This window comes from Gouania willdenowi, chromosome 13 (genome assembly GCF_900634775.1).
Source record: "Gouania willdenowi chromosome 13, fGouWil2.1, whole genome shotgun sequence".
Taxonomy (NCBI): domain Eukaryota; kingdom Metazoa; phylum Chordata; class Actinopteri; order Blenniiformes; family Gobiesocidae; genus Gouania; species Gouania willdenowi.
In genome coordinates, this window is record NC_041056.1 from 23589353 (window position 1) to 23617244 (window position 27892).

Genomic DNA, 27892 nt, shown 5'->3' on the forward strand with positions numbered 1-27892 from the left:
TTGTTTGGGGAAAACCATTAGACAGATCTACATTCGCTCCTGTAATGAAAAGATTTGGCCCACAAGGGGAAAACAATGCAACTGAAATTGTCAGCAAATTGTCATTACTTTATTTTCCATTGCCAAACCTGCTATTTCCATTATTCATGACAGTGGCTCTAGTAATGCAGGAGTCAATTTATCCTGGATTTACCCGTTTGTCCTCACGTGGATGTGAGACGGTGGAAAGGAAGGCAGCTGAGGACAGTCGTAGACATGTTAGGTTCAGGGAGGCTGAGAGTAATAATGGAAAACAGTAGCACTCAGGCAAATATAAGGAGTGACACACCCTAACAGAACACATCATGCACCACAGAGGCAACCAGACCCAGTCCCAGTGCCTGTTTATTCCCACTCCTGTACATATACAGAGATGGCAGCAGCCGCTGGCGCAGTTTTTTTTTTTTTTTTTCCTCCCGCTTTCAAACATAATTTATCACCAACAGACGCATCCTCCAGGAGTGTGCATGTGCAGCCTGACCTGATCCACTGCCACCCTAAACTTATTAAGAAACGAATTGATGACAACAGAGGAAAGTGGTCCTTCAAACACCTGCAGGTAAAACTGGCACTGCAGCCCACTGTCCATCAAGCCTTTGACGCGCACACACACACACGCACACACACACACACACACACACACTGCTAAAAAGATGTAGATGATCATTGTCCAACTATTTTCAGGGTCGCAGAGAAAGACAAAGTCAGTATAATATAATATAATATAATATAATGGACAAGAAAAAAAGATTCATACGTTGAAAGGATATTTATAAGTCTCCATACATAGACAAAACATTTTGTTCTGAAAGCTCGATGACGTCCACACAAGGCTCTTCATGAATATCATTCACGTCACATCTGTTGCTTGGCGTGTGTGTGTTCTTATTTCAGGGTAATAGGAGGACACTCAGTCGATCTGTCTTTGCAGTCTCCTCCTCCTCCTGTTCCTTGCCAACCGTGACCCTGCAAGACCCAATCCATAAGACAGCTCATTGTACATGCACGGCACACAACCACAGACTCATTATTAAAGGTACAGCTTCCTGGATTAATCATGATCAATGCATTCCAAACTCTAAGCTTCACATATTTTTTCCTAAAAAGCTGTGTGTACTTTGTAATGAGTTCTTCGATCTCCAGAGTAAAATATTAGACAGATTTGGGGTTCAGTGCCATGTTTCCATCAGATTAACTCTGAATGAATGAATTCATGCTAACTTTCCCTGGCACCTTTAGTCCTGGACATGCTTCAGTTACAATTAGCACTTGTTTGTGGTAAGTTCCTAATTTCTCCCTTATATGGAAGTTTTATTCATTTATATAATTTTTATATAAAAAAAAAAAAAAAACTGCAATCATATTAATTTATGATTAATTGAATATGTGCTCCGTGTGCCTTGTTAGGCTTTTTCCAAATACTGTAGTTTCCATCCGCACTCAAAAAACAGGCCTTAATGCTTGGGATAAACTGGGGGAAACGCACCCTGCCTTTTGTTGAAAGTCAGATGGCAAAAGTTCAATCTTCCCTCCCTCCTAATCTGGATAAAGTGGGTGTAGAAGATGGGTGGACGGATGGTTTGATTTAATTATCTTTAATTTGGCCTCATTTAAGCAGTATCAATAACAATTCAATTGTCTTTAGTCAATTTCTAGCACCCACAGCCCAGAGCACTAACAGAAAGACACAAAGGCAAAGGTGGTATAAGGAAACACCCTTTCAACTGAGACAAACTTTCAGCCAAATCCATTTTAAACAGGGCAGTCAATCAGTAAGGAATGACTTCCTGTACAGATGTTAAAAACATAGATTTTATAACTCCCAAGAGCAAATTTGAAGAAAAAATACATGAGGCATAAAGCCTTCTACATATGTAATGAAGAACAGTATTTTATTTTTAAAAAGAATAAAACAAATTTAGTCCGCTTACTCTTTTTCAGGGTCGCAAGGAAACAAAATTAGTAATGAATTTAACTTCATTACTGACCTTATGTGTCACTAATACAAGATATGCATTTGTATTGTGTGTTTTGAGGGTCACAAACAGATTTCCCCCCACTTTCTTTAGAATGTAGCAAACTGTTTAATACACATCTCACTATGATATTCATACTGAGATGTGTGCTCAGTCTCTAGCAAACAATATACTAGTAACAACGCTCCAACACAAAAACAGACAAAAATCCCAAAACACACACCTACACACATGGCAGGTTTATAATAGACAGGAAAATACATAAACCACACTGCATTCTAGTGCTCATTCGTGTTGTTGAGGTTAAGCTAATCTGCTGGTTTATGTTCCGTTACACACTTCATATTCTGATAAACACATGAAATTTACTTAAAGGCACACTGTGTAACTTTTGGCCACTAGGGGCGCTAGACCTGTAACTCTCATGTCAAGTGCCCCTAGTGGCCACAAGCGCCACAGCACTGTCACAAAACTCAACAGTCAGTGGGGCCAGCCTCCCTTGTCTATTGATTGTGTATGCAGACAGTAGTTGACCTGTAACTTCGGGATAAGGATTGGCTCTAAGGGCTGGGTCGGTCGGGCTGGGGTGTGAAGCGGGGATTGGCTCGCGCCGTGGCTGGAGGAGCAGCCACCACCGCCATCCTCTCCTCGCCGCCGGAGGCCCGGCAGTAGGCCCTCCTGTCCGCGATGGTGGCGCTCCCCCACTACTCCCTGGCGTCGTTGCCATCATCGGCCCCCTTCGATCATGGCAATGATGCCTCTCCAAACCTACATAGTCAGTATTTCAAGAGGGAAGCCCTGCTCGCAGCATTGATACTGTCAAGCGCTGTATATTGGCCTGAGGAATTATTTCAAATAACTCATATGGGTCATCTCTTTAGGTCAAAAAGTCTGCGGTGTGCCTTTAAACAAATATTTAGAGGAACAATGCATTTTTCCTTTTCTAGACCACTATTTTTTGTAATGTAAAAAAAATATCCAGAATGTAAAATTGTTTTCTATAAATGTTAAGTCACTACTTACCGTATGAGATGGCGATTCTCAGGATGATCTTGACTTCCACAGCTTCTTTCATGAAATACTGGATTCCATGGTTCTAAAGAATTTAATAGAAATGGTAAAATCTTAGATTTGAAAGGACTTCAAACATGAGTTTAACATGACTTTTTCTAGCAGAGCAAAATCTTTTATATTATATTGGGATTTATGCTTTAGTGCAAACTATAAACTTGATGACTAAAATCTAAATAGGAGCCGGTTGCAAATGCAACTAAACTGCATTAAGGGGTCAATCCATTGCTTTAAATGTGGAGGGCACAATAGTGTTTGTGGTGTTGTTTAGCCAAATGGCCTTTTTCAGTGTAAACAACTCTAAGTGATGAACACAATCAAATACATGTTGAGCCTGTGATGCCTATTTTTAAGTGAAAAAATTTAAAGTTTCCCTTCTCTATACTTTTTACAAGAGCTAAATTGTTATGCAACCAGTTTAATGGAGATGCCCCCTCTGAACTCTGTGACCTGATCTTTTAAAGTTTCACATTGATGGAGGTAACATATTGTTACACCCCTCAGTGGAAATGGCTTTAAACCAAATTTGCTACTACTGGTCTGCAAGATTTGGCAAACAAATATAAGCCAAAAAAAAAACCAAAACATGTTAGCGATTACAATATCAAAAGTGCTGACATGCAACATATTCAATTCTATGTATCAAGTCTTAGGATTCTTCTGTGTCACTGTGTAGTATTTACAACCCTTTAAAAAATGTGTCTGCCACCAAAGAAACACATGAATCATCTTTATAGTGTATGTTTTACACCTTTAGCCATAAATCTCCGTTCATGTTCTAATCCAATGAGAGTGTGCGTCGCCATGTCTGTGTCCAGGTCAGGGTCCTCACAGCCCATCGGGTCCACACTGCAGATCTCCAGGATTGCTTCAGCTGCACAGGACAATGGACGGAGGTGAGTGTTTGACTCTAGATTTGAAAAAGAACAGGGGAAAATAAAAAATAATAATAAAAAAAAACTTCACAAGAGGATAGGAGGGTGGATTTAATAATGGACAGGAATAGGAAAGAATATCACAAAAACACATACAAAAAGTGTGATTGTAGGACAGAGATAACAGGACAAGGTGAGAAAAAGTAACAATGTTGTTCAGAATCCCAGAATGAAAGTGAAAGTTTAAAAAAAAAAAAAAAACTGATCCCAAAGAAAGGAAGAAGAGTGTCTCATCCCACTCCACTGCAAGTCACATCAAATTGAATCAGATTGAACATCTATCCCCATCTGCTCACTGTAAATTACATCGGAGCCCCCACTGAGGGACTATGAAGGTGAGAGTGTGCGTGTGTGCTAAGTGTGTGCAGTATGTGGCGTACTGGCAAACCGGTTTCAGCTCTGGTGTTCAATCTCTAAGTATTAGACCGTCCTTTGTCTCATCTGCTCTGCCACATTCCTCCAGCTCGTAGGCCAGCTTTTTTGTGTATGATTTTGCTATTGTGCACCTGCTTTATTAAACCACACCAGTTTAGAAATATGCAGGTTTATTATCGTACATACTTTTTGGACTTATTCTACTCTTTTTTTTTTTCTCCACCAAATCACATATACCCTGATGAGCCATTGATAGAGGCCTACATTTGTACTGAGGCTTTTTCTTGGCTAGCTTGCTTCTGAAGTTTAATTTGTTTAATTCTGTAAATATTGTAGATGCACTCCGTCACACACTGGCTTGCAAAATTATTATAATACTTGAACTTTTCCAGATTTTGACCAAAGTACCAGAAGCCTGGTAGTTTACAGGTTCTTCACTATCTTAGCTGTTCCTAGAACTGCACACTTCTACACCGAGGCTACAGATGGTTCCTACTACCACGAGAACCACTTTGACCTTCCTTCCGCTCCAGTTGTTCTTTGAGCCTTTGGTATATTATAGCTTCCTGTCCATAGTGGGTACAGATGTTCCTGTACACTATTCCAGCTACATGGCTGTGCCTCTCTGTGTAGACAAACCCTGTCTGCATCTTACACCCTTCCACTATGTGCTGGACCATCCCGGAGACATCTTTGTTTTTAAGTGTTTTATATTGTTATTGGTTCCTGAATGCAAAGTGCACGACAAAGAAAATACATTACTGCAAAAAAGATTTGCGATAATATGCATAGCCCTAATACAAACCCTTTCCAAAATATTAGAATATCATGGAGAAGTTGTTTAATTTCCATAATTCCATTCAAAAAGTTAAACTTTCATAGATTATAGATTCAGAGCCCACAATTTAAACTATTTCAAATATTTATTTGTTTATTTTTACATAATTTGGGCTTCCAGCAATTTTTTAAAATTCTGTTTTCACGGGTTTTATGAGCTGGAAGCCAAAATTATGTAAAAAATAATAACATACAGTAAGTTTGACGTTTAATTAAGCTTATTGGGATATTTAATGTAGTACTGTTGTCTGTATCCTGGTTGAGAGACCTTTCATTAGCTGTGTGTTGTTGCTGTTCTTTTATCACTTTGAAAACCAGGTGTTCCTCTGAGCAATCGCTGAAAGTCAAAAAAGTGAAAGAAGGCTTTTGATAAATACCTACAACATCAATGCAATACAACTCTGCAGTCCTTGTGTCTATTTGAAAAGCACTGTTTAATCTCCCAATGTACTGTATCTTCCCATTGCCAATCTATTTCAAAAACATATCATCGATCTTTACGCTATAACATTCATTTATTACTATTTACAGGTTTTAAAAACACTCCAAATAACCCAATACTACATGTATCAAACCAGAAGACAAAAATCACCATCTGTCATGCTGCTATCATGTGGACGTATGGTAAACAATGAGAAAAAAGAATGCATTTGCTCTGCTGTCAAGCTTCTGCAGCTTGTAATATTTGTAAAGCTCCAACACAGAGAATAACATTTTTAAGGCGATGACTGCATATGAATACTAAACAGAATCCAAGCCTGGAAGCTGAAATCAGTGTGGTAACACTTCTCTCTAAAGCTGTTTAATAACTGTGCACATATATTATTATGGTCATAAAACTTTGTCTTAAAAAAAGTAATGAACACTAGAATACAACAAGGTGCAAAATAACAATATTTACAAATATTACAAATATTTACAAGATTTTAAACCACATTTCACCACATTTCATTTTCTTCATAAAAAAATGTATACGTACTGTATATACAAGATACTACTACCTGTAATAATATATGCCTGTTTAACCAAAACTGACAGATGCAATGTAATGACTGTGAAGCTATTATTTTTGTATTGATCGGCCAATTAATTCCTGTTATTGACTTGCAGGCAAATCTACAAACTAATTACTCTGCCATGTATATTGGCGATGTTATGGACAATCATGTACAACAATAATCGCCAAGTCAAAATGTTTTTGACTGTTAATTTTGCAATTTTTTTTTATCTGACGACCAAAATAGAGTTTCAAGTGACTCAAATTGTTTTGTTGAAGATGAGTCTCATCATTGTCGACATTTTCATATCAAACATGACATATAAAAGTGTTTTGAAATATATTTATAATTTTGTGTTTTTGATAAATCGCAAAAATCGTCACCAGGGTATATCGCTAAAATGCGCTCAAAAACATCCCTGCCACCAATTCCGGAGACCACACCATTTTCTCACTTCTTATGTATCATACTTGAAAAAAAATAATAATAAAACAGTTATGTTTTGTTCTACCATGGGGAGGGGTATCCGATTTATGTGCTGGCCACATGCCTATTATGTGGGCACTCTTTTGCTTTGTTCAAAGGACTAAGGAGACCAAACCTACACACTAAAACCCTCCTTTTCTGACACAGATGGAAGATCAAGAACAATACCCAAAAAACAAGAAATGAGAGTGAGACTGAGGAGCAGGAGATAAATAAAGCCTGTTGGCTCTGACTCTTTGTGAAAAAAGCAGGAGATGAATGGAGGAAAAGAGGAACATGAACGAGTGTTGTCAAGGTGATATTTCTCCTTGCAAACTTGTCTTTCTCATTAACTTTGAGCTGTAATGGTGGTGGCAAAGATGGAGTAGAATTTGATGAGTGGCTGGCTAAGATGAGTGAGGTGATGTCCTTGTGGGAGTCATCCACAGTCAATTCTGTTTGGTTACAAAAAGTGTAAAAAAATCTTGGCAAAGAAAGAGAAAAAACTGCCATGTCATATTCATGCACGGGTTGTTTTTTTGGCAAATATAGAGTAAGTTTGAGATTATTTCAAATGGTAGTATTCCTCCTGCTTTGCAGTGAATAATTTAAGAGTGCAAGCCCTGTTGGCCCTGGTCTCTCTGCAGAGTTTTCAACCTCTGTTTGCTGGAGTCTCTAAAATACTGGTGAGAGTTAAAAACATGTCCAGGATTTTTGTAAACAAGGATATACCCAATCAAATATTGCCCCATAAACATATAATCATAGAATTACTTCCCTCAGAAATGAAGTTTTCCTAACATTTGCAAATTTTACAGCAACCACAAAAATCCTGTCAACAAAACTTACTATTGACATTTCTCCAGTCATCATCCTAAAGTAAGTTTTAAAGCTCAAAACAACAGCATTAAAAACAAAGACTGACAAAATAAATAAATAAAGGAATATATATTTTAAAGCATCCATTGTAAATTATTAGTTTTGCCATCGTAGCTTGTTTTTCAACTAAGCAGTCTGCAATCCCCAGAGATTAAAACTCATTCTCATGTCTCCACATTTTTTACATATTTGCTGAAAATGCTATTAGAAAGACCTTACCTTATGATATGAACAATTCTTGCAAATTGGAAAGTGCCTCAAGGTAAAACTAAACACAGAGGTAATCTTACACATCTATAGCACAAAAATTGAAATTACGCATCGAAATGTAATATTAGGATAACAACATTATTACCAAATAAGATCAAAGAAAAAGGTTTGCCCACAACACAGAAAAAAATCATATTTGCTCTAAGAACTATTGTACCTGTTAGATCGGAGTCCCACAGTGAAGTCTGGGATGCGTGGAGTGATTTACAGTGTGGATGTTCTGAGGTGTTCATCACATCCAGATGTGCAACATCATTCAAGTAAAAGCTGTCATATAATCCAGACTGAGTAATCTGATTATCCATTACCTAGGGTATACAAAATAATATAGAGACAAAGGAGAACATTAACAGGGAATATTAAGGAAAAGTGAATAAATTCATCTTGTTTTAAAACAACTTTTTAAGTCAATTTAACTTTGTATTGTGAATTTATATTCTCTTTTGCCAGGTGTTGGATCTATTTGTCCTTATTTAAACTGTATAAATGCTTTCTATAAGCCAGCATCTTTAAGGAGAGTTGATTCCTTTTTTCCGTGTTTCCCTTCTTTCCACTTGATGAATTGATTTTTAATTAACCCCTGGGGCTGATCATCTCACATTTGTGTGATGGGTTCACTGTTCTTTTTCCCTGCAAGTGTCCCCTTGTGAGACGTGAGGAGAAAATGAGGAAGCTCTGTTTAGTTAAGATTAGATCTGATATATTAGCATGCTAGCCTTGCCAGACATTGCAGATTGGCTGAGAGGATATAGGAGGAAAGGCAAGTGGGGTAAAAAAAAAAAAAGAAAGCTGCCCAGAACAGGAAAGGCATAACAACAGAGAAGGACAAGAGGAAGAGAGCATAACAAAAATTAAGATGCATAACAGTGAAACTCTGAAAGGCCAAACATAATCATATTTCTCCCAAATAAATTTGAGTGATCTCTTTGAAGACCACCATGGCATCACAAAAAGAAAGATGCAGTGTTTGACTGAAAAAGAGAAATCAATAGAAAAAGAATAAGTAGTTGGAAATGTTTAAATATAGTGAGGATGGGAAAGAAGAAAACATATTTATGACAACAATGTAAGAAAGAGAAAAGGTAAAAATTGTATCTAAACATGTTAGAAACCTCCTGAATAAATCAGGCCCAGAAGCCACTGGCGACCACTATGTATAGCACAATCCTGAACCTCATTTGAGTTCAAGCTATTCACTAAAACTTTCCTCTATTTTTTTTCTTTTATCCCTTTGTCTCAGCGTCCATACTATTAAAGGGTGAATAGTCATTAGAAACTATCTGAGCAGTGCCTGTTTAATCCACATTTTTAAAAGTTTTTTTTACCTTCAACTGGGGAGCTTTAAAGAGCTGAATAATGTCTTATATGTGATGTAACACCAAAAACATTGAAACACCTTTTAAATGAAGCTATAGTGTTGAAATGAAAATATCTGAGTAATATTCATTTTATCATTGAACGATTGGTTTTCTATACAGGCACTTTAAGTGTTTGACATCCCTTCTTTTACTGCTCTAAGTCTGTCTTGCCGAGGTTAGTTTAAAATTTGAGAGTACAATGCTTTTAGAATGGAGTTTGTATTTGTTACATTATTTAAATTCTGGATTTTATTTGGCCTCTTTAGCAATTAAATTGTTTGATTTGGTCTTTTGGATGTACATAAAAAAGACAGTGTTTGTAGGTGATGATGTAAAAAGTGACTTTGAGTTTAGCTTCGTGATTTTTTTTCTAAACTTACAACAGATTGCAAGGACAAGCACTGTGCTACATAACATACTTGTCCTTAAATTTCCTCAGCAGAGAAATATTTTCACTTAATTGTACTTCTCAGACTCTGCGAGGACAGAGGAAATTACCAGATAATACTTAACATGATGCACTTCCTCAGTAGGGGATCCTTCTCCAATGATCTGTCCTTGTATCTGTGGTTCATCTTCAAGTGAAGCCATATTCAAGCTATCACTGGACATTTCATCTTCACTGTCTGTATAAAGAATAAAGACAGACAAACAATTCAAAGTGGTGAAACAGAGATCGCACATATTTATCATTTCTTGACTTACAAACATAACACACTGTACTTAAATGATCAGAGAACCAAACGTGCCAGACAGTGCAAAGCTAGGAGTAAACTAAAGACTTCTCTAAGTATGTAAAACATCCAATAAATAGAGATAACATCAAACTAGCTTATCTGTCACAAACAAACCATTTTTAAATCATGACAGACAGACAATGCTCAATTACAGACCCAAACAAGCTCATTTTTCAGCTGCCAAAGCCCAAAGACAAAGAGTAATAAAACTCGTAAAATAAAACACTGTTTTTATTTTACGAGTTAAACTAAATTGGTTTTTAAATTTGTTCTTGTTCTAAGACTAGGATGACTGACATTGCCATATTTCATTTTTTTACTGACACTACATGGTTTTTATTCTGCAAGAAAAATATCTGGCAATAGTTACTTTTATAATGTCAACAAGATTTTCATATAATGAAATACGCAACAGTTATCAAAACTATTTATGAGGGCTGACCTGTACAATGCCATTTCAATATTATATATATATTATATATTTACCTCCCAATACTGCAAAAAGATAAAGTGGATTTTTTGATGCAATGCCGTTCACTGGAGGTGGGACGATTCACAGAGTTCACGATATGATATGATTGACAATAATGGGCTGACAATAACAATACGATATTTTTGGAAAGGAAAAGAAACTTGGAAAAATATTGGACTATAACTCATACTTTAAGTATGGCCTTTTGAACTCAATATATATATAAAATAAAAACAAACCAAAACAATCTAGTGTAAATTAGATTTTGTGGAGTTTGACTCCCCTTGTGATACCACTTGTACCCTCAGCGATATATCTTATGACAATTTAATATTGCAATGTTTTGTTGCACAATATATTGTCCCTCCTTTACTTTTCACAGATCAGTGAACACAAAATTAAAAACCAAAAGCAACTAAATACAAAGTCAAAAACCCACAAAGCTTGAAAATGACCACACATTTTTATAGAGATGCTACGAACCCTTTTAACTGAATGAATGAAGGCAGTTTGTGTTAATGCGCCTGTCAAGACTAATAATGCATCATGAAAGGTAGAAATTACTTGTGACTTACCGATCGGTTCCTCATCTTCCTCTTCCATTTTGAAAGCCAGATAAACATCTTGGTTGACATTCAGCAATGCTGATTTGTCACTAGACACCGGTGAAAGAAGCTTTTGATCCCCATATGCGGTGGTTATTTGGTAGGCAGAAGAAGCATGAAAGGAGGGGTCAGGTGATGTTTTCTTGTAAGCAACTGCGCTTAGCTGTAATCGACTTTCTTCCGAATGTTTTGATGACACAGCAGAGAATGGCAGCATGTTTGATAGAAAACGGTTTGAGTCACGCTGGAAATGCGTAGATTGTTCAGGAGACATCAGTTTGTATTTTGGTGATCCTGGTGTTGCCTTCGATGGCAACGATTGGGTTTTTTCTGACTTAAGAACTAAGTCAGAATCCTTTTGTGCAAAGGGTGGAGAGGAAACTTTAGGTAGAAATAATGACTCAGTAGAAGAAAATGGTGAAACTGTGCAAGTAGACCTCAGGGAGAAAGATGTGGATGTAGAAAGAGAGGGATGATCCTCTGCGAGTGCAGATTCTTTACTGTCCAAAGCGTCGGCTGAAAATATTAGTTGGGCTTGTGATGGTTTGAAGATGTCAGACTGTGAACGTGCTAATGATGGTGATGAGTGAGGTGATCTGTGGTTTGCTTTGCATTTCTCAAGTGTTGGAGAGTGACTGGTTGCAGCCTTGAGTGAGGATGGTGAAGTCATTGATTTGTGTGACGTTCCTGAAGCCACAGTTGATGGAAGTACTGGTGGTTTACTTTCAGGAGACATTGCTGTGCAAAAAAGAAAAAAAACAGAAAATGTTAGTTGGAGGCATGAGTTTCTGAAACCACAGTTTTATATAGTGCACCTTAAGTTTTTATCTCTATAAAGTAGTGCCTTAGTGCACAAAGCACAGACACATACAGAGAGGCAGAAAGGAAAAAGTTAATGTGAAAGGTGATTCGGATGGAACAGAAAGAGACCAAGTAGAATTTATACAGATTAAATATGGATAACCATTGTGGTCTGCATCCAAACACTGGGACAGAGGAAAAAATGGTATGAGAAAAACAGAGATTGAAAGAGTGAAGTTACAAGAGACATACTAAACTATGACGTCCACCCACTCTTCAGTTGGTCATTAATAGATTAAATAAATATGTGATAATGACAAGTAGTGTCATCTTAGTACCAGTACTTGATTTGGTATTTACCATTTCCATTTTAAAATAAGAACTGTAATTGTGTTTCTTGTGCATCTTACTGTGTTGTAGACAAATTATCCCATAAAACATGTGTGTCCATTAGCAATATGTTGGTGCTTATTATACATCAAAAGAGTGGTTAGTATACATCTTTCCATCTTACATTTAACTGGGCGTGGTGATTTAGACGCTTGTAGATTTGGAGAAACCTTCTTCCCGTGTGTTTCAGGTTGTACTGCTACCATTCTGGATTGCTGTGTTGGATGATGAAACGAGTGGCTGATTCCTGAGGACCCATCATGACACAAAGCTTTTGGGAGCATCTTGATCATTGGTTGAACAGACTGAACTCTGTATGAAATAGAGAGCTTTAAGAGTTTTTCGCACTTAATCATTTTAATTTAAGCAATATACTCCGTAACCAATGAAATTTACACCTGTTTTCCAAAAAAAAAAAAAAAAAAAACTTTTCTGTTTGAAAAATGTGTTCCTACAAGTTGAATAGATACGTTTTTTGTTTTGTTTTTAAATTTTTACCGTCCTTTCAAAGTAATTACGGTTAAAAACAATTGACAAAATAAGTCCTGATTGCCTCTAAAATGCTACAAATGCCATTTGAACTCTTCTCATGCATTGAAAAAATTCAGCAGTACTGATGGAACAATGTGACCAGTATTCTGTAAAAGATGCTATTCAAATACACTTTTTTTTTTGTCCCGTACACATGGACATGTTAATGATGTTATAAAAATACATAGACTGAGATAAAAACAGCATAGATCTAGAAAAAACATGTTGGATCACCCGAGATCACTATCTGCCACCAAAGAGCACAGAAAAATGGTGGAAAAGTCTCATTAGGTATTTAGAAGAGGTTTCACATTGTCTAAAAAGAAACTTGTTTAGTTTACAAAAAAACCTATTTCAAGGGCAGCGTTGGAAAGAAGTAAAGCTTCAGACTGATGGTTGTTGGAAAAAATGGTCTTTAATCATGGGAATTTCTTGTGTTTAGAATGACTGGAATAAATAGTCTTGACAACACAGAGAATAACAGATGAAGAAGAATGGCTGAGGATTTAAGAGACACTGTCGAGCTTTTTGTAAGCAACAGATTTTAGATCCCACTGTCTTCTTCTTTTCAAAAGACAAAATCAATCCTCAGTACTGATGTAAGCATGAAAGGCATGCAAACAAACACACACACACACACATACACACGCATCCTGCTTACGTGCTGTTATTTCCTGTTTTTTTCTCACAAAGTTCAGCAGCGCTACAGTCCTCTATGTCACTGCATGTCTGTGGATAACAACACATTGGCGTAAATGCCCTTGAGTTGGTACAATACTTTTAATTGCCTGTGTTCAGTCATTCTCACCTCATCCAGGAAGTCTATGAATAGGCACGGTTTACTTGGAGTAATCTGTGGATCAGTCTTGTCTCTTGTGACAGGGACCGCAAACAGGGACGCACAGTAGAGACGAAAATCCTCTTCCTCAGCTGCTCAGACACATATTGAAACATTTTTGTTTCAAAAAAGATACACATTATTATTAGATGTCTTAAAATGTGAGTGACTTGGATTAAAGGGGATTGATTTTTTTTTTTCCTTGCACCATTATTTAGTAAGAGGGTAAATTGATGGTTGACCTTATTGAACTCAGCTATCTTTTGACATTGCGCAACATATTATATAGGGTCATAAGGACATTTTTTTATTGTAATGCTTCAAAGAAAGAAACTATAAAAGGAACTGATCATTAGCAATCAGCGGTGTAAAGAGTACTGATATATCCTACTCAAGTAGAAGTACTGTTACTTTATTTAAATTGTACTCAAGTACAAGAACAAGTAAATCAAACATAGGAAAAAGTAGCTCAATTAAATAGTACTCAAAGTAAAAGTGATTAGTTACTTTTACCCCCCACGTTTATTTTTGGTCACAAATCATGCCACGGTTCTCTTGCATACAGTAAACATCTCATGTATAAACTTAAAAAGGAAGAGACCAAATCTTTCACGATTGGAACTTAATTTATTTTCCACAAAGGCATCTGTATAAAATAAAAGGCTGTCAAAATGAACAATAATTTTTTTAAATAAAATAACACCAATTAATTTAATTAAAAATAAAACAATTCTCAAGCTCCAAGTATAGCTACATTTATGAACTCTATAACCTCCATTAAATGCTGTTTTGGCGCCGTGTGTTACGTTTAATCTGATTGGACGGCTATGTTGTGATGCATTTGATTGTTGTCTAATCATTTCCTTTTTTGTAGTTTCACAATGTCTGTTGATCATTTTAAAACAAAATATAATAATTTACTCAGTAACATTTGGGTATAGAAATGTAATGAATTACTTTACTTACTTTTAAAACGTACTTAGGTACAAGTAAAATTACTGATTTAGAAATATACTCAAAAAAATACAAGTGCACAAAAAAGCAACTCAGTTACTGTAACGTGAGTATGTGTAATCCATTAGTTTCACCTCTGTTTGCAATAGATGGCAAATGACTTTCACACATGGCTATATAGTAAATAAACAGGGGAGCATAATGCATTCTTTCAGCTTTTAAACATATTACAGTGAAACTATTTATTTTTTAGTTTTTTGGTGTCTGTTTTTTCACTCTTTATAAATAGTTATTTCCACTTTAAATCATTTCAAATGCTGTATTATATAAATCCAAAACATTATGAACTCCTCTTTACTCCAACTTTCTCCTGTTATTTCATCAGCAAGTGTTTAAGAACTGCCTGCTAAAGGGGAAAAAACCCTGTCTTCCTTTATTGTGCATGTTCTTCTCCATCTGTCAGCTATACTACCTGGGAGTCTGCATCAGGATTGTTTAAATGTTTTTTCTCCTCTAGTGGTAATTATTATTCTTGTAATTATTACTACATTAATAGCTAAGTAATTTGAGAAATGCCAATCTGTTTTATTAACATCTGTGATATAGTAAAGGCAACATTATGACTTTTAGAAATGGGCAGAATTGGAGCCAAGTGAAGTAATGCAGCTTCTGACTTGACTGAATTTTGACTGATGTGAAGAGCGTCCTCTGACAGCTGGCGGGTCACAAAGTTTGGAACGGGAACAATAATCCTGGTGTAGCCATGTCCTTTCACCCCCGGCTTTCGGGTATTAAGTCAAGACACGTCAGTGACTGGTGAGCTGCAGGCTATGAGCTCCAAACTACAGGCTGAGTTACAGCTCTTTCCTCTCCCATAGCCTATTCCGACCTTGAACCCTCTCTGCCTACACTCATATACCCTGTAAACAGCCTCCATCCTACCACCAACAGATTTCCCAGCACTGATATGACTGACCTTTTGAGAATCAGAAGTTTGCTCTTGTGCACCCATGACTTGTGTGTTAAAATGTCGTGTTTTGAAAGGTAGTTGCATGTGAAAACTTGTTTGCACATTACCTGTGAGGTCGCTACCAGTTTCTTCCTCTGTGTTTGTCGCTGAAGGAGGTCTTAATATACTAGATGATGGGAAAAGTGTCTCCACTGGTGTTCTGGAAACAACGAATTTGAGAGAAAGTCTTTTCTTCAGAAATGTTACCTTAATCAGCAGTGGCACATAGTCATTGTTTCTGCATTTTACACTGCTGATTAGGCTGATACAGTTCAGTGTCAATAAACAGTACCCTGCCAGAAATATTCAGTTTTAATAACAGAAATTAAACAATCGATGGTTTGCATTATATTGAAACGTTTTTCTACATCAAACTTCAGCATTTTATTGGGCAGTTTTCAGTCTTGGGTGAACACAGGAAAGCTAAATCATTTTGTTGCACGCTAAGCAGGTATTCCAGAGGCAGAGCTCAGATCTCAGCTCTGTTTAAAGTCAGGGTTTGTTGCTTTGATCACAGACTCTTTCACTCTAGCAGTCGATAGGAGAAGCAGTAACTCGCCCAACCCTCACTTCCTTGGTGGCTAAGGAAATCTAAGAGTTGCCACTTTAGTCACCAACCAGCTTCAATCTAACCCTCAGGCCATGTTCAACTCTAACAGAATGATGGCCATACTGTACAGTATGACATAAAAATAACTGAGCATTTTTTCTATAATTCTTCAAAGCTTCTTCTACAAATCCTTATTTTTCACTTTGTATACATGTAATATTGAAAGTTGTTCAAATCTAACCTCTCTCTTATTCTCTCTGCTTGCTGTCAAATGGCTGTGCCACCATCGTGCTGCAGGCCTATTACACTTTAGATTGGCTCTTTGCTGTGTTCGACAGTTAACGGCTGCTACAGCTGGGGACTTGGGGCATTCCCACTCATTCTGTCAAAAGGCCTAAAACTGCACTCTGCACTCCTCTCCCCAAACCTGCTCTCCTGTGGACTGCTCCACCTAAAAGGAGGTGTTTAAATAACGGCTGTAATAATGGAATTTACTGAAGCCAAACCTGAAGGCAGTCTACTGCACAATAAGTGCTGAGAAGTGTTTTGTATACTGTGTGTTGTATTTAAAGTGACTATGAAAGCTGACTGAAGAGCAGCAGAGGCTGTGAAAAGTGTATATAAAAACTACAATTGTGTGCACAAATTGCATTATGTGGATCGACACACTGTTGTTAATGCAAATGTGTGTGGTAGATAAAAGTCTTTATGTTAAATGTGTGCAAGCCTGAAGTTAGAGTTCCTATTTCAACAAGTGGTCAAATGTGCAAGCTGTTGCAAGTTGATATCTGTGCCTCTAAAAAATGATAGAATACAACTCATATAACAAACTCAAAAAATACTGTGATGTAGTTTAATGTGCTTGATCATTATGTTCTGAATTAAATGTGACTTTAGAATTTAGTCAAGGAGCAAATCCAAAATAAATGGTAACACTATCTATACTTACTTTTATATAAAATTGTTTTTGAACTTGATAGAAGAGAAGAAATAGTAGAGGGTAGCTGAAACATCCCTTGATACAGCCATCTTATATACATGTTAATTATGTAAAGTGGTGTGGGTGTGTGCTAAGATGGGTTACTGCAGGAGTAAATAGGTAAAATCTCTATAGGCAATGTAGAAACTGCATCATAACACAACACAACACAACACAACACAACATAACATGTCAGTTTGGGGTAGCCAGAGTAGCCAGAGGGGGTATGGCAGTGGTTTCCAACCTTTTTTAAGATCGTGACCCCATTTTGACATTAAGAATTTCTGGACATTTTTTTAGAATTACTTTCTGATCGTGTGTTAGACTGTTTTGGGTCAATGACGTGACACCTAAATATTATTTTTTTCAAATGTTACTTACTAGATTACTTCTATATTTCCATCAAAATATTCATGCAAACGTTGCCAGATGATGCCCATTTTATGAAATACCATTCGTTGAAATCCTTATACGTCATTGACCAAATAAAGAGTAGCCAAGATTAGTGACAAGCTGTGCCAGCTTAGATATGTTTTAACTGCATTTTATTATATTATCATTATTAACTAGATTTATATTTGACAAAGTGAAAGCATAGAATACAATTGTTTAAGATTGTATGTTGTTTTAATTTGAAAACAAATATGAGTTAAATCTAAAATGTATTCTGATCAGTATTTTTTTATTATTATTATTATTATTATTATTATTATTTACTAGACATTTCAGGCAATCCCATTTAAACTTCAGGCGACCCCAATTGGGGTCCCAACCCCAAGGTTGAAAAACAGTCTGGTATAGGGTATTCTATGTGGAAATGCACACTACATAGAAAAGTGCCAGGTATCCACCCTGAGATTTTAACCAGAGCTTTCATATGCTACCTGTCTCTGAAACATGGACGTTTGGAATAATAGATGCATAATATATTATAGTAAAAAAAAAAAAAGTCAATGCCCTTTGCTTTTTGAAGGAGGCATTGGAGAAAAACATTAGTATTAAATCTGTGAAACGTCTACTAACTTTAAAATATGCAGTGTATGTGTGTTGCATGCTCATGTTTGTTGATACCTGCGGTGTTTCTTTAGAATTAGTCTTTCCATGTAGGTGAGGCTTCTTTCATTGAATACCACCTTGGGGGGTAGTCTGCCTTTACTCGCTCCTTTTTCTCCAATCTGAACGTCTCTGTTTTGAATAGGTTCAGCCTGGGTTGCCTTTGCTGACATGGATACTGAAAGATAATTTAAATGGGAAATTATTAAAAGAAATATTACAAATAAGGGTAAAATAATAATGACCCGAGGGAATGACAAAAGTAAAGAGGACAGCAAGAAAGTGTATTATGCTATTTTACTCAACACACCTTTGTCGATATCGACAAGTGCCAAAACACAGATGGGTGAGAGCCTCATGGGAATAGGAAAAAGATGTACTCAACACAAAAGCTACAGAGTGAGGAAAGACAGAAGTTGGAAAGAGAAATGTTATGAGTGTCCTCTAGACACTTTTGCAGTACGTGGTGGCAGCTTTAAATTGGGCCTCAGTGCCGCTGGCCTGACAAAAATAATTAGGGCTGGAGGGGGTAGCAGCAATTTGCAGAGCGGAGTGAATGGGGGAAAGCCGGAGAGCCTGTCCGAGCGGTAAAGCTGAGAAAATAGAAGGTCTAATAAAAAGCACACATACACACAACACAGTGGAATAATAGGGCTAATAGGAGACACACAACACTGAACACACATACTTTTGCATTTGCGCAGTGTAGTCAAACGAAATGAGTAGAATAGGCAGCAAAATTGCCTCAATCAGAAAAGTTCATACACATATACATACACAGCTAAAGAGGATAGGCACTGTGGTAGAGTAGCGCCATTCCTCTCATTATCTCAATATCAAAACTGACATGGATTGCTCTCCTACTGCAGTGGAAAGCGCTTTCTAATAAATAAAAAACCAGAGCACCATCACTAGGAGGGAAAGAACATCAGCTAAAGATGAAAAGTGAGAGTGTAGGTGAAGGCAAGGAGGAAGATCATAAGATGTTCATTAAACTGTATGAATTACATCCAAATGAATATTATTTCATCTTCCAGTTTCAGCTGTTACATTACATAAACAATACCACTAATGGATCATTTCTACACAAATGTAGTCAGCAACAATGCTTATTTATTTGATCTTATTATATTTTTTCATCTTCTTCAAATGCCCATTCAGAGCACTGATGCTAACTGTTAACGGACATAGAAGAAACTAAAGTGTAGAATTAATCAACACTGTTTTAAACATAATAATATGGAAGTTAGAGTAGTGTGAATAAAAATTCTAGATTTGAAAAAACAACCATTTGTGGTTTTGTTTCGAATTGTGAAGGAAATGTCAGAAAGAGATGCCTGACACTCAGAAGTATTGGCGGCACACATGTATCATTTGTGTTGCAGTAGAAAATATGTGTTTTGTATATGTCATTACTCAAATATTGTCAGTTCTGTATCTCCCAAATGTGCAGATCATATTGTTTTGTGTGCAGCAGAGGTTTCTCTGTCTTGGAGAGCTGCAACCCTGCAGGTTGTCGGTGTTTCCCTGCTACCACAGCAGGTCACATGGTAAAGAGCCATTCCTTCCAATCAGGTGTGTTAGAGCAGGGCAACAGGGAAGCATGTCAGTTATCAGCTCTACCACTACAAGACTCGATTCAACTTGTGACAGTTGAGCCACTTCTAAAAAAACATCAATGATAATCTTTTTTTTAACTAGTGTGGGGTAACTAAAGGACATATGGCAAGAGAGCAAAAATGAAATAATAAAATACTGACAAAGATAATTAAAATAGTGCTGTTGAGTGCTGTGTGTGTGTGCGTGCCTGCATGTGTGCTACTAGTTCACCTGAACTATGTATCGCCACTGAATTTCCTCCTCCGTCACTTCTTTCTCCTCTCCACTGTTTGACAGCTTCCTGAAATGATCTTGCTGACTCCACTTCATCGTATACTCCACTAAGATGAGAGGAGATTGGTCCTTTCAAATCATCTTGAAATATCTCCGTCTTTCTTTCTTCCTACAATCCCCCCCCCAGAAAAAAAACTGTCAGTGCTGCAGTTCAAGGAAGGTTAGGAGTATTGATACAGTATTCAAGTGGAAATATTTTTCAGTAGTTCTCATGCAGGTAATGTCTGTTACAAAGAACTGTTATATGTTTGAGTTGATAAGGTAAAGGTTATTGTACAAAAAATGATGGAAAAAACTGTCAAGTTATTAAAAACCATACAGCGGAAAAGCGAAGAAATGTTGATTTCTTTTTTCTGGATTTAAGGCATAGGAAGGCCATTAAATACTAGTGCAAAAATGACCACGGCAAACTAGGCAGACTAAAGTAAAGTACAGATATTGACAAAAAATCTGAAAAGCACAAAAAATTTGACGTAAGGCATGGTCAAAAAGTGAAAAAAAACATTCCATTGTTTTTTTCTGGATTTAGGGCTTTTTGAAGGACTCTAAATACGAGCGCAAAATGACCAAGGCAATTAAAATGAGTTAGACTGAAGTAAAGTACAGATAGTTACAAAAATCTTAAATGTACAAAAAATTGGATGTAAGGCGCAGTATGGCCAAAAAGGGAAAATCTGATGAATTCTATTTTTCTGGATTAAAGGCATTGGAAGGATCCTACATATTAGTGCAAAATGACCATGGCAATTAAAAGGAGTTAGACTGAAGTAAAGTACAGAGAAGCACAAAAAACTGAAGCTAAAGCGCGGTAGTTGATCATGAGCAAGTGCAACAAATAATGTTGGGTTTTTTCCAACTCATAAAATGCTTCAACATTACTCATCAAATATGCTATTACAAAAATAATTAACACAATAAAACAAGCAATGAAATAATGGAGGAATCAAAGCCAGGATTTTTTTTTTCAAGGAAATCGTTGAAAAAAAATATTGCAAATATGGATTTCGACAGTGTTTTGAGGGTCTTGATGACTGAACATGCGTGTTAGCATGACAAGGATACCATTTTTGTTGTGAACCAACCTATTCAAAATGACTGTTGGGTCAATGATTTTAAAAGTTTGAAATGTCAATTGAAGTGTTTTTGCCAGACTACACTGCTGGGGGTCATTTCTTACTGCAAAGCTACAGGCAGTTTGAAAGCCTGCCTGTAGACACAGCCAGTGGGTGCAGTATCAATTAGAGTTCGTTTGAGGTCTTTTTCTATTGACTCACAGGCCAGTGCAGAGGTAAAGACTACACAATGCAATACAGAGGCTTGTTTGATATTTTTAATAGCACTGTCACAGTAAGGTGCAAACAATAGGGGATAGAGTTCAGTACACATGCTGTACTGAAATGTAGCTGCTACAAAGTGTAGCCTGTTATGGCAATTTGGGAGTAGTTACTAATACTCCTAGGGGCGACTTCACTAAGATCTGAAATGAAGGGCAGTAAACCAGGTGCGTTCCTAAATCCTTTGATGGCGCTGTTTCTTCACCTGCTGTGGGGAATTCACTAACGTTACAGCACTTAAAGGTGCACGTATAGACGTGGTAGAGACCGCCCTATTTAATTGAACATTTTTCTTGTTTAACAAAGAGAGGTGAGTGCACAGAAGTGCAAAATGACATTTGAAGAAGTAAAATTGGAGGCAGGTGGACTTCTCTGTCTGCTGCACAAACATTCAATAACGTAGAAAACAAAATAAACAAATAAAAATGCTGTTTGATAAACTTTAAAACCTAATGTTCTTTATCCCCCCTAATTTAAAGTGTATGCTCCATCAGTTCCTGTAACTTTGCTCTTATTCCATGACAAACATCATCCAGCAGGTCTGACCTCCTGAATAGCTGTGTCACGCACATTCTCAACTGTGAACATTGTTCCATCGTTGTGTATATTACGCAGCTGCTCAGCTGATTGTGGCCTGACGCTCCTTGTTGTCAATGCGACATTGCGACAACAAGGTGTCTTCATCTCCAAAACATGGAGATGAAGACACAGGAGTTCACTGGAGCGGTGTGTCCAGAGCGACACCCATGGAGCTCCACGCACAGCGGACACACACCGGACTCCACACACACACTTTACTCGGCATTTTCGCATTCAGTGGCTGTTAATATTGCCTATTGTTTTATTTTATTGTATTGGAGCCTTTTTTTCATCTCCACTATGTATTGTGTCAACATTTGCTGCAGCCATGATCTCTGTGTGTGAATTTGCACCTACCTGTGGGCTGTACTATTTTCAGCACAGAAACAGTCACCGCCCACTGCATTAATTTATTTTCATGTCCCCCTCCCATTTTTTTGCACCCTTAATTCGATCCGCCTACATTACATATTTATCAGAAGGAAACGCACTAAATGGATTATGTCGCATTGTGACGTGCTCAACATGCTCAGTCCTGATTCCCTGGGGTTTGTAACCCTTATTAGCGCGTGAAGTGTGCACACATTTTAATACCCCTAAATCTTTAGTGAATCCGCCCCTAGTTGTCTTGTTGATAATATATTAAATAGTTGTTTGGTTGTTTTATTCATGTTAGCAGTTTTTTGTAAGCAGCGTTCTGTTACTCAACTTGAAAAACATAAGTGCATTTGTAAAATTAGCTTAAAAACACAAATATTCGTTGTTAAGCATGACCTTATTCATTTAAAATAATTAAAATGTACACTTTAAATTATTTTTATTTCTTTGATTTTTGTATGTTGTATATTTTGGTCAGTCTCTAAGCATTATTATCCTTTGAATATTTAGAAACCCAAATAAGTTTACAAAACTAAACAGGAACTTTTTTGAATAAGGAACACTTCACTTATATTTTCCAATTTATCTCCCCCAAACAACCTTAAAAACTACACAAAGAAACAAGAACCAGCTGGGGTAACAGTTTATTATTCAATGTTAGCTTTCATCAAAGTGAAACTAGAAAACCTGCTTTGTGCAGTTCATTATGACACACGTATAGGTCTGTTTCCCTTTATCTGTTTATTTGCCTTGCCTTTAATAATCTATAGAAGGACCTAAATGGATAGCCAGAGTTAACTCATTGTGTTCTACTACTAAGGTGTGTGTGGCTAAATTGAGTTAGCACCTACCTGACAAAACCCTGAGTGCATCTCAGTTCCTTTTTCTGGGCTCTTGATGCTTTGTCCAGCAGTTTTATTGAATGTATTACTGGTTTTAGGGATGCAGCTAGGACTCAGATTATGCTTTGCAGCATCATCAGGGACGAGATTAGGAGCTTTCTGAAGGCAGCTGGCAACAGCATGTGTGGTGACATGGGTCTGTAGGTCCGTCTGTAAGACAACAGTGAAATAGGGAGAGATAAATGCTGAGGCTTGACCGTCAAATTGGAAAAATGAAATAAAATAAACAATGAATCATCCATTTTTTGATAATTGAAGTTGTCAATAAATAATGTATTTTTTTCCATTTGGCTAAATAGGCAAATAGTACAGAACATGCACAAAGAGAACACACAACAGCCACCTTTTCATAATGTTTATAATGACCAAACAATCCCTACTTGGAAAAGTTGGATGACAATAAAAAAAAAACTGTCTAATGATTTCACTGTAGGTATTGCCACAGATCTTATGTACAGTGCCTCAGTACATAAGATCTCATCTTTTCATGCTTACACTTGCATTGCTTGCAAAGCCTAAAACTCCTTTTAGTAAGAGGTGAAAGATGTCACATTATTTTTGTTTAATAAACCCCCATTGAGACAGTTAGATACAGATTCTGATGAAGCAAACTCTCTTTACATTGAATTCAATTTTAATCACAATGCAAAATGCTTTATTGACAAACTTCATTGACTAGCAGAAAACACAATCTATTCCTCAACTTTCTTTCATGAGGAATCAATTTATTCATTATTGATTGATTGATTGATTGATTACAATTGACTAGCAGCTTTGTAGAGATTAAGTCCTGCGTGTATTGACATTATACTGTATCTTTGAAGGTGGACATTAATACTCATGAGTCGGAGAAATCAAAGAAGTTTAATATGTAAAAAGGAGTCAAACTAGTAATACAATTACTTCATAAGTTACCAATTGCTTCTAAAATGGATGCTGTAAATGCATGAAGTAAAATAGCAAACAAAGCTTACAGCTATTTCATCTGTGTATGTCTGTGATCTTGTGTGTGTGTGTGTGTAAATGTGGATAAAATGTTGAGTGGTTAAACCATGTGTCAGAAAGACTTTCCCTAGGACATGTCTTTGGGAATCTGAGGCTTAGTGAATACAATACATCTAGGCATTAAAAACTAAACAAGGCAAATAGACTGCCAACAAGCATATTTGATTTTAGTTTTTTCCTTTTTTTTTTACAAATGCATTGTTACCAACACTACTAAATAATAAGAGTGGCACTTGGGTTCACAATAGACAATATTGCATTTGTAGGATTTATACAAGAAAAAAGAAAGAAAAATTATATATATATAAAATCATCTTTAATAAAACAAAATGTATTTGACTATGAACACTATGAGCTCAAACTGAATAGTTATAATTTTTAAAAAGCAATATAATAACGAGCAGCCATGGCTCAGTGGTAGAGTGAGTCAACCAATAACCAAAGGTAAATCCTGCTCTATCCCAGTTATTACTGGTGTGTCATTGGGCAAGGCACTTTACCCACGTTTCCATGTATAAATGGGTTGTTAGAGAAGCCGTGTAGGTGTGAATTGGCAGCCATGCTTCTGTAAGTATGCCCCAGGGCAGCTGTGGCTACAATGTAGCTGTGAATTATTAATGGTTTCCGTAACACACTTTGAGTCTCATCGAGAAAAGTGATATATAAATCCAAACCATTAGTATAAGACATTTTTTTTTAAAGTGCAAAAAACTTAAAGTGCCACTGCCAGACTGACAATTGCTGCTAGTCTGAAACTAGAACCACGCAGTTAATACAGTATATGGTCACCATCACATCCTTTTCTGTTAACAGCAGCTCTTTACGGTTTGCATCAGAACCTGTGGACACCAGCTGCTGAGTTTCAGTTCAGAAGAAGAGAAGTGGAACCCTTCATGTTTAACCGATGTGTCTCCAAGCAATACACTATACATTTAGTCCAATCTGACAAGGACAAAATCCTATTATCGCTTTGAAATATATCAATTATGGAAGCAAAATGCAACTCATTAATTGATAATTCATTTTTGCAACAAATAAATCCACGGCTCATTATTTCACCACAAAGTAAAGTGTAAAGTGCAAGTAAACGCTATTTTGAGCTGTAATAAGGAATGTGTTTTTCTATTGGAACGAGGCTTGTTGTATGTTTCAACATGAGGTTACGCAAATGTGTGTTTGTGCAAATTTAAGGGGTACTTTTGGGAACATCCACATGGGTTTCTGTGAGTATAGGTAAAACTATTTTTTTAAATTATTATTGAAGTGTACACATAACCCTTTTGTGTGATAAAATCATTTGAACTATGCAATGTCTAAAAATTTTTTTTTCTAGTTAGTAGATTTTCATTGCATTCCGTAATTATTAAAATCTTTATTAGATTTATTTTAAACAGTTCAAGTGTTTTAGAAACTTTTTATCATGGCATGAAAGAATTAAACATTTTCTTTGCCAAAGAAGTGCCTCAGATATGTTAGTTTTTATCATACAACAGAAATGTGCGTACCTTTTGCAAGAACACCTTTAGCTAGCACTATTAATAGATTTCAGTGTGAACATGTTATTTTCAGCTGATTTTCTATTCTTAGGGAGGTAAAACCCACTAGTAGTAGTGCACACCTTCTGTTAACTTCTTTTTACCAGTGATTTCAGAAGCAAAATGTAAGCGTAATCTGTTATACCGAGTCATCCTCATCTGCACAAACTGTTTTTTTATTTCTCCATCAAACTGCTTTTCATTCCTCTTGTCATCAAAAACAGTTGAGAAACAAGTCGCTTGCAAAGAGTAAGCCAAAAATAATGCATTTTGTTAAGATCTGTCTCCCAAAAGAGTTTGGATTTAATATATATCTAAGACCTCTCCTGTGTGTGTGTGTGTGTGTGTTCTTGTTTGAGGGTGTGCACTTGTGGCAAAGGGGATGCTAAACGGAGGGAGACAGAATGAGACAGATTGCATGATGCAATCAAAAATGTAAGGAAAGAAAGGTAAGGCAGACAGCCAAGAAGAGACAGACCGGAGATAGAACAGACATTTATACAACAATGCTTACTTTGAGAGGAATAATTTTATGATGCTTCATTGCCCCCTTCTGATGAAACCTGGTAAAGCAACCGATGCAATAATTCTCTGAGCATTCAGCACACATCTGCAATGGAAATACAACATTAGTCTGTGTGTGTGCATGTGCGTGTGTGTGTGTGTGCACTCCTCTTTATTAATAAGCATAGTAATTTTTTTTTTCCAATATTTAACAGCCAGAGCTATATTTCTTCTCCTTCCCATCACTTTAACCTTGACGTAAAAACTCTGACAAGAATGAATGAATATTGAAATGGATTCCCTGGCAAAAAGCTGCAAGTCGTGTGTGTGCATGTGTATGTTTGTGGGTGGCAGAGCTGCCTCATCAGGGAGGTCATTATCTTTTCCGTCTTTGATAACCGACGCTTGTTAGTATTTTTAAAAACTCCAAGCATCAGCAGGTTTTGGAGACGGGGCCAATACCAGCACAGAGCACACAAGCAGGGCCAGGAGCATCTGAGCAACACGGATACATAGATGCTGGAGAGGATCAAAAGTTTTATAATACATTTCAGAAAGTGAACCCTCTCTGAATCCATTGGTACTAATATATGGATTTAAAAGCTGTTAATCAACAACTTGAACTGCTCTCTTAGCCTTCCCTTTTGGTTCACTCTTGTATCTAACACTTCTCTGATGATTGAGCAATGATGAAAAGTGTTCAAGAGTTCAGTGTGAGGTGAATTCCCATATTTGATCATTCTTATCAACAGTCAAAAACAAACGTATTGAAGACTTGATCATTGCTGCATATGATGTCAGACATACCAAGATAACAGTAGCAGCCTTGTTAAACATAAGAGCATGAGTACATAGTAATATTGTTATGAAAAAAAATACGATTGGACCAAACCTGACATCTTTTAACTGTTCTAAGTCTTTAAAATTCAGTATCCAAGTTCAGAACTGTATCATAGGGGTTTTAGACTTTTAGTAGATTTATGCTCTTGAAATGTGACCAAACAAATCATTAAAAGACTTAATTAGATTAATATTATCATTATATATGATCAAGAGTAGGGGTGCACTGGTTGCAATTTTCTGGCATTTTTAAAAGACTGACCTGACATTCAGATTTTGGCCGATTCTGATTTTTTTTTTTAAGACCATACACTTTGAATATTCCAATCTTATTTTGTTGTAAAACATTGAACAATATCTACAAAACAATACAAACTTGTTGTTTTAACTGCACTTGTTGTTTTAACTGCACTTGTTGTTTTAACTGCACATGAAATTCAAAACATTGCTGTCTAAAATACTAATTTATATCCCTTTCTTTAGTCTTTCATTTTTCACATTTTAAAAACAAACTAAACTTGGCCAACAGGTTCCACTGCTGACCTGTTTTCAGCTCTTTGCCAAAAATAAAGTGTACAGCAGTATTTTGGTTGAACAAATAAAAAAAAACCACAGGGTTTTGCGTAGATGATAAAATAATAATCTACAGGACAAACTAACAAAGCATCTTAAACCAACGAAAAAGTGTAGGTAAAAATTAAAAAAAAATTCCAAATGCAGCAGTTTTGTGGTTATTTAAATTCTGCAACAGTTTACAAAATAAAATCTCCTAAAAGTGCATCATGTGTAACATTTCCATA

The 27892-nt window shown here is 36.5% G+C and overlaps 1 protein-coding gene across 4 annotated transcripts in view; it reads right to left on the minus strand.

Annotated features, from left to right (window-relative positions):
- Positions 1-460: 460 nt before the first annotated feature.
- Positions 461-27892, minus strand: part of zbbx (zinc finger, B-box domain containing) — a 44697-nt gene continuing 17265 nt past the window's right edge. Inside the window, exons 7-20 of one of the 4 annotated variants that reach the window (XM_028464931.1) lie at positions 26263-26358; positions 23158-23358; positions 19953-20124; positions 18141-18300; positions 15609-15700; positions 13548-13669; positions 13401-13468; positions 12333-12520; positions 10988-11755; positions 9717-9829; positions 8003-8153; positions 3838-3996; positions 3039-3111; positions 461-1005 (exon numbers count right to left, since the gene is read on the minus strand). In XM_028464931.1, the coding sequence (XP_028320732.1) occupies positions 930-1005; positions 3039-3111; positions 3838-3996; positions 8003-8153; positions 9717-9829; positions 10988-11755; positions 12333-12520; positions 13401-13468; positions 13548-13669; positions 15609-15700; positions 18141-18300; positions 19953-20124; positions 23158-23358; positions 26263-26358 (2439 nt within the window). In that variant the 3' untranslated portion in view covers positions 461-929. Of the gene's footprint in view, positions 1006-3038; positions 3112-3837; positions 3997-8002; positions 8154-9701; positions 9830-10987; positions 11756-12332; positions 12521-13400; positions 13469-13547; positions 13670-15608; positions 15701-18140; positions 18301-19952; positions 20125-23157; positions 23359-26262; positions 26359-27892 lie in introns of all 4 variants that reach the window. The other 3 variants (XM_028464932.1, XM_028464930.1, XM_028464933.1) reach the window with 3 other exon arrangements.